General features: G+C 39.2%; 1 protein-coding gene across 1 annotated transcript in view; it reads left to right on the top strand.

Annotated features, from left to right (window-relative positions):
- The window catches only part of slco3a1 (solute carrier organic anion transporter family, member 3A1), a 341,510-nt gene that overhangs the window by 290,720 nt on the left and 36,544 nt on the right, over positions 1 to 14,246 (top strand). The window contains exon 3 of the mRNA XM_039773301.1: positions 11,091 to 11,189. Within this exon, the coding sequence (XP_039629235.1) occupies positions 11,091 to 11,189 (99 nt within the window). The remainder of the gene's footprint in view (positions 1 to 11,090; positions 11,190 to 14,246) is intronic.

The following is a 14,246-nucleotide window of genomic DNA, read 5'->3' as shown; positions in this document are numbered from 1 at the left end:
TATCTAAGGACTGTGAAATGAATACAGGGGAGTCTCTTTAGTACTGTCAAACAAATGGTGCAGCGAATGACTGCAGGATATTTCAACTTTGCTGATAAAAGTAATCACATACTTGAAGACATCAGTATAAATTAAAGGGAAGTGTATTCGAGAAGTGCTTTGGAACAAGCCACTGAGCAGACACCATGATGGTTGTTAAAAAAAAAAAACAAAAAAACATGGGGACATTTTAGCCATTAACTAAAGAAAAGGACTTGTTAGTTTCTCCTTGCATTTAATAAATGTTCTATGTTTAAGAGGTTGTAAACAGCTATGGTGAGTCAACCATTTTTATAAACAGCAGTTGCTCGTTTATTGTACATTGAGTGGTGTTCTTATTAGTACAAAGTACAAAGAAATAAGGTCAAATCAGAAAATGTTCAAGCCAAAAAACAACCCAGAGCCTATAAAGTTGAGATGAACCTTGCATATTATCCCAATACAGTGAATTACAGTGGGACCGAGACAAATTCTAATCATAACTCAAATGTGCACCAAAATCAGCACTATAACTTAGTAGTAATTAAGTTACAAAAATTCTTTGTGACAATTACTATTCATTAGTCCATCTGTCCATGTCTAACCCACGTAATCCAAATTCAGGATCAAGCGGAGGCAGGTCTAGCTCAGCAGAACTTAACACAGGGCAGGGACCAAGCCTGGATGTGGTACCAGTTAATAACAGGGCAAGATTGTATTCATAACAGAACACAAAATAAAGACATAAGGGGCACTGATGCTTTATAGTGGGCTGAATAGCATGTTCTTGTCGCAGCTTACCGTATGTTCTTGTGTAATCACATAATACATATAATAACGGGCAAACGCAAACCAGTAGTTAACCATACAAAGAGGGTGGTCAGATTACAGTTTGTGTAAAAATACTTAAAAGAGTCTGCAGAATTCTGGAAAAAGGGTCTTGTAGAAAGAAAGACAAAGATGAACCTGAATCAGAGTGATGGCAAGAGCACAGTGTGGAGACAAAAGTAAACTGCCAAAGACCCAAAGCAGACCACCTCTACTGTTACACATGGTGGTGGGTGTGTTATGGCTTGGGCATACCACAGGTACTTCATTGATGATGTGCCTGCTAACAGCAGTGGCTCAATAAATTCTGAGGTGTGTAGAAACATCTTACCTGCCCAAGTTCCAGTAAATTCCTCCAAACACATTGGAAGGTGTTTCATAATGCAACAAGAGAAATTATATCAAATATACTGCTAAAGCAACACAAGAGTTTTTCAAAGCTAAAAAACTGAAAATTCTTGAATGGCCAGAGAATCCTCAGCACCTGGTGATGATAATTACAGACTTCAAGCAGTCATTGCTTGCAAGGGATATGCAACAGTACTAAATAGACCTGCCATTCCTATGTCCCAAACATTATGTTACCCTGAAATGGTGGGATTAAGAACAAAACGTGTTGTCATTTCTGCATGGTGTGACTGAAATGTATGGAAATACCCTTACATTATTTAGTCTACAATGTGCACTTTCATCAGGTCTGAATTGTTTGATTTGTAATTTTAAACTGTGGGGCAGAGGGGGAAACCAAAAGTTTGTTTTTGTCCCAAACATTATGGAGGGCACTGAATGTAGAAAAAAAAATGCCTAAATTAAGTTATTTATAAAGTGCATGTTATTCCACTCTCCAGGAGCATGCATGCCATTACCATGTAAGGGCCAGAAACAGAGTCCACATTCTTATATGAAACTTGCAAGGTCAGTTTGTGGTGTTTTTTACCATTTACAATATTATTGAGAAAACTGCACAGCAGCTGCAAAGTAGCATGATGAACAGCATCTCCAAAGATAGAGTGACAGGAGCAGGCAGACACGCTCTGCCCCCCAACATGATTCAGGAAAAAAGCCACACATGTTCTGAGTAGATGCAACTCTGACGAGTGCCAGCAACAACTTGTCCAGCTACAGCTTGCTCTGCTCTGCTTCAGTTTGAAATGATTGTCAGTTAATGAGCCAGATATTTGTTACTGATAGCAGGGTGCAACTTACAGGAATCTAAAGAAGCTAGCATTCTTCATTGGTGCAGTCATGGGGCCGATGTCCGCAAAAAAGCCCTTTATTTGAGTGTCATGGTCAGGATGGGTGAAGAAGGGTAAAGGAATATTGCTGCATACTCCAAATCTATTTCTGAGGCTTTGTGGTTAAGAGACCTATCAGTGGCACATGAATTGTGTTTTTAAGGTACAAAACAAAGCAAGCAGAAATGAGGCTGCAAGATACAAGACATTGCCACCTTATTTGCAGTATGGGAGCCTGTCATTACGTCTAATAATTTGCAGTGACCATGATTTATCATCCACCTTCTTTGGCCATAAAGCTGAAGGTTATTCTTGTGCATATTTTCCCTGCAGTTTGAGAAGGGCAGGATGCTGCTACATGTTTGCTTTCCCAGACTTCCAGTTCAAATTAATCATTGGGAACCTTTTCCCCAAACAGTGGGTAATGTCAAAGCCTTGATCTGTGTAAGCAGTTGTCCCTGGAGATGCAGAGCTGGGCTGTTTGCCCTACACCTACAAACCCAGTCAAATGTTTTCCTACCTTTTTTTTTTTCTTTTTCTGTCCATCCCACAACAGAGTCGTTGTGTGCTTGTACCTAACAAATGAGGGCATTCAAAGGAACCACAGCACAGGGCAGAACAGTATCCTTTGTTTCCAAGAGGAATTCTTTTGTTTGGAGATATTTTATTAAGCCATTCAATGTCCAAATTTTTCACAAAGCTTTCTCATATGCATGTTTCTTCACAAATCCCTGTCATTTCTGTTTTTTCTGAATACCAGTAGCCTTATGGGATATGTTTATATTCAGAATGTTATGCCATATGTTACTAATTTTTTGCCTTCAAATTAGAAAATGTAAACTTTTAGCAAAATATCTAATACTCAAAAGGACGGATAGCGATTGGATGGATTGTTTCACCCACTGTGTAAGTTTAATTTACACAGCCAAAATGCTAAATCAAAATTTAAGGTGCATATTTGGAAAAACTATTTCCATACATACACTTTAAAGGATTACTTTAACACTGTAAGTGTTTGGTGATTTTACTGTAAGAATGTCTGACATTAGAATATATTGGTGTGGGATTAGTGCTTGATGCCCTTATGTCATTTGAACAGAATCGAGTGTAAGTGATGTAAGACATTCCGCAAGAGTGAACTGTCATAGCAAGTACAGTATAATGTACAGTATATAGCCGTGGGCTTAAATATCAACAGTGGCATTCATTTGTAACACAAAAGGAAGACGAAGATGCTGGGCAACATCAAGTTGGAAAAATACTTTTAACACATTAGTCTTACCATGTAATATGAATGAAAGCTACTCTTTCATATTTATGCCCAGGATTACAAATAATATGCACGTCCATCTCTGTGTTTCTAATATGGGTGTGAGCAGCATTGGAGCACCACAGGGGACAGCCCTGTCACCTTTTCTCTTCACTCTGCACAACTCACACTATAAATATAACACCTGGGGCCTCATGTACAACGCCGTGCGTAGAACTCTCACTATAACATGGCGTAAGCACAAAAGCGGGAATGTGCATACGCACAGAAAAATCCAAATGCATAAATCTGTGTGTTCGCTAACTTCCACGTTCTTCCACGACATAAATCCTAATCAGCGTGAAAAGCAACACGTGCATGCACCTGCTGCCCCACCCCATCTCCTCCCAGAATTACACCTCTTTGAATATGCAAATCAATATAAATAGCCCGTAAGCTCAGTGTTCTGTGAAAAGGCAATGGCAAAAGCACGGGGGAAAATAGAATTTCAGCGAATACCAAGTGGAGGCAAGGAAAAACGTACTATTTGTTGGTTTAAACAGTGGTATAAACAACAAAAGGAAGTTGATCGAGTGACATAGAGTGTCGGACAAACTCGAAAGCTCAAGTTCACAAAGTCATACAGTGCCCGAAATTAAAAAGAAGTTGTCAGATATCAAAGTCACCGTGAAAAGGCGAGTCGTAGCCCACCGTCTGAGTGTCATATGAAAAAAAAAGGCACACAGTGGGAAAAAAGCACGAAATGTCAACTTTAATCTCGAAATTTCTTCTTTAATCACGTAGTTTATTTTGTCATTAAAGTACAACATCATAAACATCATCTTAAAATCATTTAATTTACTAGTTTCTCAAATCCCATTGTAACTAAGGTAGCATGTTAAATGCTTTGTTTTGTATTTGATCTACTATGTGCTCTATGTGTGTGAATCACTATGTGCTTCCAGGCTTTCCCTTCCTCCGACAGGATACAGAATCCATTACATTTGTAATATTTCAGCTCTCTGAATAACTAAAAGACTGAGATGTATACGTGATATCATTTTCATGATGATAGGAGTTAAAGCATGTTATTAAACATGGGAACACTGTGGCACAGTGATTGTTCATGTCTCATGCAAGGTGATTGCTGCGCCATGCGCAACCTTCAATGAAATAATTTATTGCAGCAATACTGTCTCTTTCAAATGTACTAATCTCCAATTCCTGTCCATACTTTTCTTTCACCAAATACCCAATCGCCATACAATCAGCTCTGTAATAGACGTTAAGCCATCTGTAAGCTTAGAACGCCGATTCTTCAAAACTTTTAAGGAACATTGAAATATCTTTGTAGTACGTGTTTAATTATTTTATCCATCTATCCATCTAGTGTTGCGCCAACCCCAGCAAATGTACAGCGCAAGGCAGGAACAATCTGTGAATGCAGCGCTAGCGGCTCGCTAGCACTGCAGCACCGTGTCCTCACATGTTTAATTATTAACAATCCAGATAATTTAAATGAAGTTCAAGTTTTATCTGTATAATATAATAAACATATTTTGCTGCATTTCATCTTAAAAATTATATCGTCATCATATGTAAATACGCGCTGTATAAAGTGACTCAGGTTGTGCAATATTATGACTGTATCGCAAGTTTACAGTGAGGTGATTATACTTATAAGTACAAACAGTTCTACAAGGAGCACTTGATGGACTGATTGAGTGTGTTTATAGTTCTTGGGATGAAACAGTTTCTGAACAGCGAGGAAAGGCTCTAAAGCATTTGCCATATGAGTACAGTTCAATAGACAGCATGGCTGAGGCAGCATGTGCTTGATGCTGTATATCGATAATTCTCTTTCCGATCAGCTGCTGTACAGCTGTGATTCACACTCGGATACAGTGATATAAATGCTCCGAGTGGTGCAGTGAGAGTAATATGGAAAAAGATGATCCGCTGTAGCAACCCCTAACGGGAGCAGCTAAAAGAAGAAGGTGCAGTGAAAGTAACAACACTAAAGCAGCTATTGTATTTAGAATAGCTTGACCATTCTGTGGACCATTATATTGTTACTGGTTAATTACAATCAGATGCATTAAACTAATAAACAATATGCGGTTAATTTCAGTGTATTGATAAAGCCGCGTCAGGGATGTGGATCTGAAAAAGAAAGGGTAACCACACAGGAACAGTAGCACTGCTTTGACGCTGGGTGCCGCCAGTCTGCAAAGCCGAGCGCAGAATTTGCGTATGACAGGGTATGAGGTACCGTGGAAATGTGCGTGGCTTTACACCAAGTTTAGGTTTTATGCATCTCAATTTGAATGTGGAAACGTTCTTATGCAAAATTTTTGTGCGTATGCACCGTTTATACATGAGGCCCCTGGTCATGTCACTTGCAGAAATTCTCTGAGGATTCTGCACTTATGGTATTTATTGAAAAAGTGAGACAGAGAAAAAGACAGAGTTTAGGACTCAGGTGAAGAACTTTATTTCTTGGTACAGAAAGAATTCTCTGCACCTTAACATCAGCAAAGCCAAGGAACAGGTTATTGAGTTTTGTCTGTATGTCTGGTCACTATTCATGGCATGGATTTAGAGGTGGTGCACTCTAACAAGAACTTGTAGGTCCAAATCTATGACAGGTTGGACTGGTCTCCCAACACAGATGACCTATATAAGAAGGGGCAGAGCAGCCTCTTTTTCCTTAGGAGACTGTGTTCCTTTAATGTGGGAAGTGACATCCTTCACATTTCTGGCCAGTGTGATTTGATTTTCCATACTGTGGACTGCAGAGCTGGTAGCATCACTTCAGTAGAGGCCCACCAAATCAACAAACTAATTTAAAGGACAGGCTCAGTTATGGGATTCAGTATGCACTCCCTGAAGGTAGTAGCGAAACAGAGAATTAAAGCAAAACTGAGTGCCAATATCAACAATGCTGCACATCCCCTCTCTTTGACACACCAATACTGAGGACTTTCAGCAAACAAATCATTCAAAAGAATTGTGTCAAGAAAATGCCTCAATGTTACTGTGATAGCCAAGTCAGAAGTTGTCCTCCTTTATAGCTTTCTTCCTTTTTTGATGTGTGTTCAGGCTATAATCTATCTATCTATCTAATAGCTTCTGTATAAAGCCAAATTTCACCCTGGGGACATTAAAGTTCTATCAATCTGTCTAGATATCATAACGGTCATGGTACTGATGTTCAGTTCCCAACACTGTTACATGAAACATTTGAACAATCTAATATTCACAAGTGATTTGTGCATTACCTTGGATAAAAGGGCCAGCTAGTAGTTCATTGGTGGAGCGAAAGGTAATGAAAGGAGCATTCTTTCATCTTAAGAGTTAAAAAGCACTAAGGTAGTATTTGTTCATTTATTTCAGGTGACTAACTAAAGCCTCTTATTAGCTTAAGATGCAGAGTGTCACTCAGTTGCAAGTTAAAACACTTTATTATCATATTAATCCAGTTAATCAGAGAGTGAAAAGCAGAATTAAACCAGGAGGCAGAAAATGGCAGCACTATCCTATACATCTATGTTCTTATTTTTGTTTGCTTTATAAATTGCTTAGTGACAATTTGCACCATAAAGGGCACTAGATAGATAATATACCAATGAAATCACCAGAGTAGCTGTTTAATAAATCTACATAGACAGTTCATGACCAGTGGCTGTGCTTATACTGAAAGACCATGCTTCAGAAATATCTTTAGATTTTCAGACTTTAAACAAGTTTAATTTCTCTGCCTTACCTGATATTCCTATATTAGCATGCTGACAAGATAAATGGCTGCTTGCCATCTGAAGACAACAGCAATCTTTGCGACTCAGTCCCCCACTGCAATGCGTTGCAGGATGCCTTACGAGGGCCAAAGTGGATTTTCGTCTGTGGACATCTCATGTCTCTGTCCTGTTAAGGAAGTGGAGAGTGGTGTGGCTCAGACCACCTACATCACAGTTAAGCTCTTCTAGTGCATTTCACCCCATACTCTACTAAAATAGATGTTTCTATTTTGAGATATCAACTGGAGTCAAAGACAAACATGAGAAGTATTCTGCAAGAGGAATGTGGCTCCAACAAAACATACTAAATGACTTGCTAGAAATATTCTGTCAGTCATCCTTTCAGCTAGGAAACACTTTTTTCATTTTCTCATGCATGTGAAGATATATTTGTCATTCCATCTTATCATTAACCAGGTCACACTGACCCTTGAGCTCTTTTTTACAGCCATAATTCTACAAACTGAGCCGTCATATAATGCATTGAACATCCATCCATCCATCCATCCATCCATTCATCCATACGTCCACCCATACTTTACATACCTGTTTTCCTGGATAGGGCCTCAAGAAACCCAGCCTGTTTCAACAGTACTGTAAGACAGCAGGAACCCATCTTAGGTAAAATGGCAGTCCACTGAAATGTATTATATATATCATCCCTTCCATTTTCTGAGCCTGTCTTATCCATTCAAGGGTTGCAGAGTGTTGCTGCTGCCTATCCTGACAGCAAGGAGCACAAAGGAGGAAGTAACGGCTGTTCAGAACACAAGTCCACCAAAGAGCACATACACACATTCATACAGAAATGATTTAGGGATGTCAGTTAACTTAACATGCACTTCTTTGGGATGCTGCTGGAAACCATACTGGCACTAGGATTACATGCAAATGTACAGATAGTTTCCATGCCGTGTCTCAGCCACCATATAAGAACGCCATCTTTAGGGTTATTATGGAGCAAAGAGCCTTCACTGAGAGGCTTTGTAAAGCATTGCAGGAAATAGGGGACATCATTAAATGATGACAGCTACTCTGTGCATTGGTACAAACTGTGAAATGTTAAAACGGAGGTGCAGTGTCCATTTCCTGGCACCAGATACCCTAAAACACAAAGCTTTCATAGCCTTGCTTCTCGTCTTTTATATGATGCTCAGAGTGACAATGGGGTTGGTGCAGAGGGAGAGTGTCCAGAAAAAACACGAAAGGACAGCAAGCAGGATCTTGAAGCAGAAAAAACGCTTTAATAGGTTTATGTGTTGCAGGAAGGGTAAAGAAATAATTTATTTTTTGAAGCAGATAAGGCTTTTTCTTACACCTCCCAACATACACTAAATAATTGAAGTACATTAATGAAATATGAACATATTAAATTTGGTAGAGCATAAAATTTGCTTTATTGGGGAAAAAATGATCCATTATTGCCATTTCCTGACTGGTTTGTTTTGTCAGTTCAGTGTAAGTTCTCACCGATATGACTATGCATCAGGAAACTCCGCTTTCCAAAATCATTGGAGGTTTAGAATCGGCTGATCTGGTGGCAGACAGATGGAGGAGAAAAAAAATGGGCTGCTACTGCCCTCTTGTGGTTATTGGGCCTATTGTTTTATCTACTTTTGAAAAATTATACATTTGTCCCAACTTTTGATGTTCAAATCGTTATTGTCACATTTATAGAGCACAGTCAATCTTTTAATTGCATATGAGATCAACACTCAACTCTATTCCACTGTGTTCGGCAAGTATTACCAGTCAGACATCAACCTTACCTTGTATCCTCAACTACGGTGCTGTGGACTTGTACCTTTCTGGATGTCTTTTAGAGGGTCACTTTCCTTTGCTCCCAATGTTTATGTCACAGCTGAAGTGCCACTACGTTGTGAAGTTATCATTCCTAAACACCCCATAAAACATCCTCTGCCTGTTCAATTAATCTTAAACCAATTTAAACTTGCCTCATGTTAGTTAATTAGGGTGTGTGAGTGAGTGTGCACTGTGATGGACTGTTTTTTTGTATAAGCTTTACTTCTGCCTCATGCCGGATGAAACCAGTTCAGTCCTAATCTTGTTTGAAAATGGATGAATGCGTGAATGAATGTCAGGTTAATTTGTTTCTTCATTAAGTTCCTATGCACCCTTAATCCAATTCAGAATGGTAAGCCAGTTGAGACCTTCTCAACAGCATACAGTGCTAGTTAGACTTTTTATTAATATCTTTTCACCAATCAACATTTTATCCACTTCAAAGTTATTTGAGAAGTACACTAGAGTTCCTGGTGGAAACTTAATGCAGACAGTGACCAGCCTCTAAGATTATTCACTGTACCACCCACAAACAACAAAATGACATAGTCAAACCTACTTAATCCATTTCAGAGTTGTAATTTGTCCTTGAATGATCAAACCTAACACAGGTACCAGCCCAGAATGGGTGACAAGACCATCACAGGGTCCACTCAGGTTATACACACACCCACACCCAGTGTAGATTTTTCAAATAACATAATTCACATTTTTACAAAAAAAGACACAGGCATAGATAGAATGTACAAAACTCCAAGTAGACAGAAATTTGAGCTCAGGAGGAAGGATCCAAGAGAGAGCAACACTGATAATAGTGTCACCAATAAACATTACGTAATGTAGTGTAATGTGTTCTATACCTGCCTATCCAATGAAGCTTTAGCACATATTTAGGTAGAAGTCTTTCCATTGGTTTACACATTCCTGTCACCTCTTTTACAACTTTTCCAAGCGTTCTCCTTTTACTAAATTCTTTTCTAGTTCTTATTATTTCTTTTTTTTTTTTTTTTGCTATTTTTGTAAGACATTGCGAGTGGAGAAACTTTTGAATTCTATTTACATTATATATTTTCATTTTTGTTTCAGTGCCTAAAGTGTCCCCTCTCTACACGTAGACTTTTCTTTTTGTAACCAGTAGGGGGGTGCCACCGAGTCCCAAACTCCTGACCCAGTAATACCCAATACAGTTATGTGTTTAAATAATGGACTTTAATCTACCAAGCACAGCCAATAACCATACAACTAATAAAACTCTTTCCTCTCCTTCAACCTCCAATTGAGTGTTGCTCCTTTACACTGGACCTGGAACAGCTTCCGGTGATCCAGCATGACTTTGGGGAGTATTTGCAGTTGTTTGGGAACCAGGGGACAGCGCTCGCTTGTGGCTCCCAGAGACCCCATCAGGGTTACACTTCTAGAGTTCAGTTCTCATGAACCCCTGTGAGCGTCTAAGTTGGGATGCCTTCAGTACATCACTGCCTCCTAATTTATGGAGTATGGAACTGCTCCTGGCCTCCGGCTTCTGCTCGTCCATCCCCTGGTACCTTTCATTTTGGTAGGTCATGCCATTGTCCAACTGGAATACCTGTCTCTCCTCCATGGCATTTACATTTTAAGTCTTTAAATATTAACTGATTATAATGCATGTAAATTTTAATTAATTTGCCACTGCAAAATTACCATCTTTCCTTGAGGGAACATGAAATAAATGTTTGTGCATACATCCATCCATTTTCTGAGCCTGCTTAGTCCATAACAGAGTCGGGGTAGTCAGAGACCATTCATGCACAGGCCCAAACTTTATTAATATTGAGTCACTAGTTAACCTAAGCTGCACAACACATCTTTGCTCTTAAATTTTAATCCTGAATCCATGCCAAATTGCTTTTTTTATTTCTTAACTAGAAACTTGAATATTTTTTGTGTCAGCCTAGACTTTTCTGAAAAAATAATAAGCTCTGCTTGATAAATTGAAATATATTTTAATAATAAGCTTATGGATGATGGTAGTACTTCTGTACTTTTACCTTGGAGCTGGTGGTGATTTTTCATATTTTATCCTCATTTCATGTGTTTTATGAGTAACATTGTTATTTAACATGTCCCATGATCCAAAGTGCAAAACTTGAAGATTTTTATGTTTGCATTTCTATCTTGCAGGTATCTTATTTTCCACCTTGGTGTTCGGACCTGCCTGTGGTTTCATCCTGGGCTCACTCTGTACCAAATTCTACGTGGATGCTGTCTTCATCGACACCAGTAAGTATTCCTGGTATTCAGTGAAACAAGGACTGAAGTGATGGTGCTGTATTGAGTATCATGCTTCCATGGCGGCTAACAGAGTCCTCCAATCTGTGCATTGTCAGCAACTACTATAACTACCTCAGTGATACTCTCTGCATATGAATAAGATGAATATTAACTGGATACATCAAGCAAGGCAATTCTCTATCTTGCCTTACTGCCACAATTTAAGATATTTATGAGATGACCATGTTGCCCATACCACTTGGGTGCCTACATAATGTTTTACAGCACTGCTGGTATAGATATGATTGAACCATTAGGATCTAGTGACCATAATTTAAAATATTTCAGTATTTTGTCAGTGTGCTTAGTCTTAAACTAATTTACTGTAGTAAAGCAAATTTTGAGCACATTTGGTAGAGCCTAAATAAAATAAATTGATATAGGCTTTTAAGTGTTTTACATACTGTACAGGACAAGTTTATTCCAAAGGCAGTAAGAAATTAAAGATAATTCTGTGCCGGATTAAAACAGTGCTAAAGAGAAAGTTACAGAACTACTGTATAAGGCATTCAAGACTCAAAAGTCAAAACTCCATCACTAACCATAAGGCATATACTGTAAAATTTTTAAGGAAGCTTAATAGGCAGTTGGAGAGAATTTTGTGAAAAATGCAAAAATTAACCCAAAGAGGTTCTTTTAATACAGGTAGTCCCCAGGTTACGGTCATCTGACCTACAACTTATGAACGGGGCCGCAACTGCGACGCATGCGCCTCAGTAACTGCCGCTCCGTCATCTTCAGCCTGGGGACGCTGTAAGCGGTGGCTGGATGGAGGCTGGAGGGTGGTGACTTCACTGCTCACGCAGTGTAGTGTCCCTTGGGCGGCTCTCGGCGGCAAGTGGTGACCCATGGTCCATAGTCACCAGGGCCACAGCTATCGCTCATATACAGGACGGCGGCTTGATGGGGTGATTCGCTGCCCACCCACTATGCCGCCGCAGCTACTGCTCCTGACTAGATGCAGGCTGGATAGAGCGGAGGGGGGCATTTCACTGCCCACCCACCACACACGGCTGCCCCGTTTGTTATCGGTGGGCAGCTGGTAATGCTGCAAGCAGCGACCCGGTTGTGGCTGAACAGAGGCCATTGAGGGTGAATGGGGCAGCCTGTTGAATGGGGGCGGTGGTGGGCGATTTACTACCCGCCTTTGGCTGAACCATGTTCGTTCTCGGTGGCCAGATGCTGCAGGCAGCATACTGTAGAGGAGGTGACTGTGTGGTGGGCGGGTAGTGAACCGCCCCTCGCCACACGCATTCATTCTTAATAGCAAGCCTGCTTGTACTGTTACGCACATAGCAGGAAGTTTTCTCTTGTCAGTACATCAGACGTATTGACGACGGGTGCCTTCCTGCTGTGACAGCGTGTACAGTGCTGTGCAGAAGAGCTCATCTTAACCTTTTGTCTTTGAAACACAAATCTGATGCAAATGCTGGTGATACAGTAAAGAAGAGAAAAACCATCACAGTTGAAAATAAAGTAGAAATAATAAAAAGGTTATTCATTGGCAGAGCAATTGGCTACAGTCTGTCAACAATAGTATTTATTAAAATAATGTACCTGTTCCGACTTGCATACAAATTCAACTTAAGTACAAACCTACAGTCCCTATCTCGTACGTAATCCGGGGACTGCCTGTGTTTTAATAGGGAAAGAATGGTTAAGGAGTTAAGAAGGAAGTGAAGAGTATTAGAAATGGTAAAGGTAAGCTAGAATATACAAACAGTGAAATAAGAAATGCTTTGAACTGGCACTGAAGAAGGTGATAACCTCCCAAAAGTAACAAGGGTGACTAAGGAGGTACTTGTAGAGAGTGAAGTGCTGTTTAAATTAAATTAGCTCAAATCAGGACCAGATAACATTTATTCTCAGGTGCTAAAGGAAATAAGTGAGTACATATATAAACCCTTGGTACATGTTTTTTAAATAGAAATCTGTGCACACTGGGGATATTCTTAAAGAGTGGAGTCTAACAAATGTTATTCTGTTGTATAAGAAGGGGGACTGGGCTGATCCTAGTAGTTATAGACTGTCAGCTTAACGTGCATCACGGGTTAATGGATGAAAGTACAGTATTACATAAATGACTGAGCATCACATGTCAAGAATAGGTGTACTAGCAAATGGTCAACATGGGTTCAGATGGGGAAGGTCATTTTTCACTAATTTGCTTTATTTCTATAAGGAAGCAAGAAAATCATTTGATAAAAGGTGCATATGTTATTATTTATCTTGATTTTCAGATGGCTTTAGATAAGGGATCACGTGAAATTTCACACCATATTGTAAGTGTATGTAAATGTATTTATATTTCTATTTAGTTATTTATTTGTTTAAACTTTTTTTTCTGTTAAAGCCCAAATTTGCCCCTGGAGACTAAGTGCAATAAAATTAAAAAAATGAATAAATTAATAAAAAAAAACTTTAGTAATCAAACTAAAAGAAATGGAAATTCAGGCCTGTCTTTGTAGGTGGGTAGAAAATTACCTCAAACACAGGAACACAGGGTTATGGCACTTTCCAAATTTAGGTGATGTTAAAGGTGGTGTCATTCAAGGATTAGTGCTGGGATTGCTGCTCTTTTTAATATACATAAACGATTTCGGCCAAAATGTAATCAACAACCTGTTTAAGTGTGCAGATGAAGTGGAAGGGCAGATAATGTAGAATCATCTAAATTGTTACAAAGGGGCTTGAACAGCATAATGGATTGTGCAGAATTGTGGCAGATAAAATTTAGTGTATGTAAATGTAAAGCATTACACATAAAAAGTTGAAATGTTCAATCTGAATACACAATGGGAGGTCTGAAACTTGAATATACACCTTATGAGAAAGATCTAGGAGTCACAGTGGCTAATCACTGTCTATATGAAGACAAAGTATTGAAGTGATAAAGAAGGCTAATATACTGTAATGTTAACTTATGAATCTCATTGTGTGGAGAACAAGTGAAGGGAGGTTATACTTAAGTTATATAACGCACTAGTGAGACTTCATCTGGAGTAC

Source organism: Polypterus senegalus, chromosome 12, assembly GCF_016835505.1.
Source record: "Polypterus senegalus isolate Bchr_013 chromosome 12, ASM1683550v1, whole genome shotgun sequence".
NCBI lineage: Eukaryota > Metazoa > Chordata > Cladistia > Polypteriformes > Polypteridae > Polypterus > Polypterus senegalus.
The sequence above is the reverse complement of the archived record's forward strand: the minus strand, read 5'-3'. Positions and strand labels throughout refer to the sequence as shown.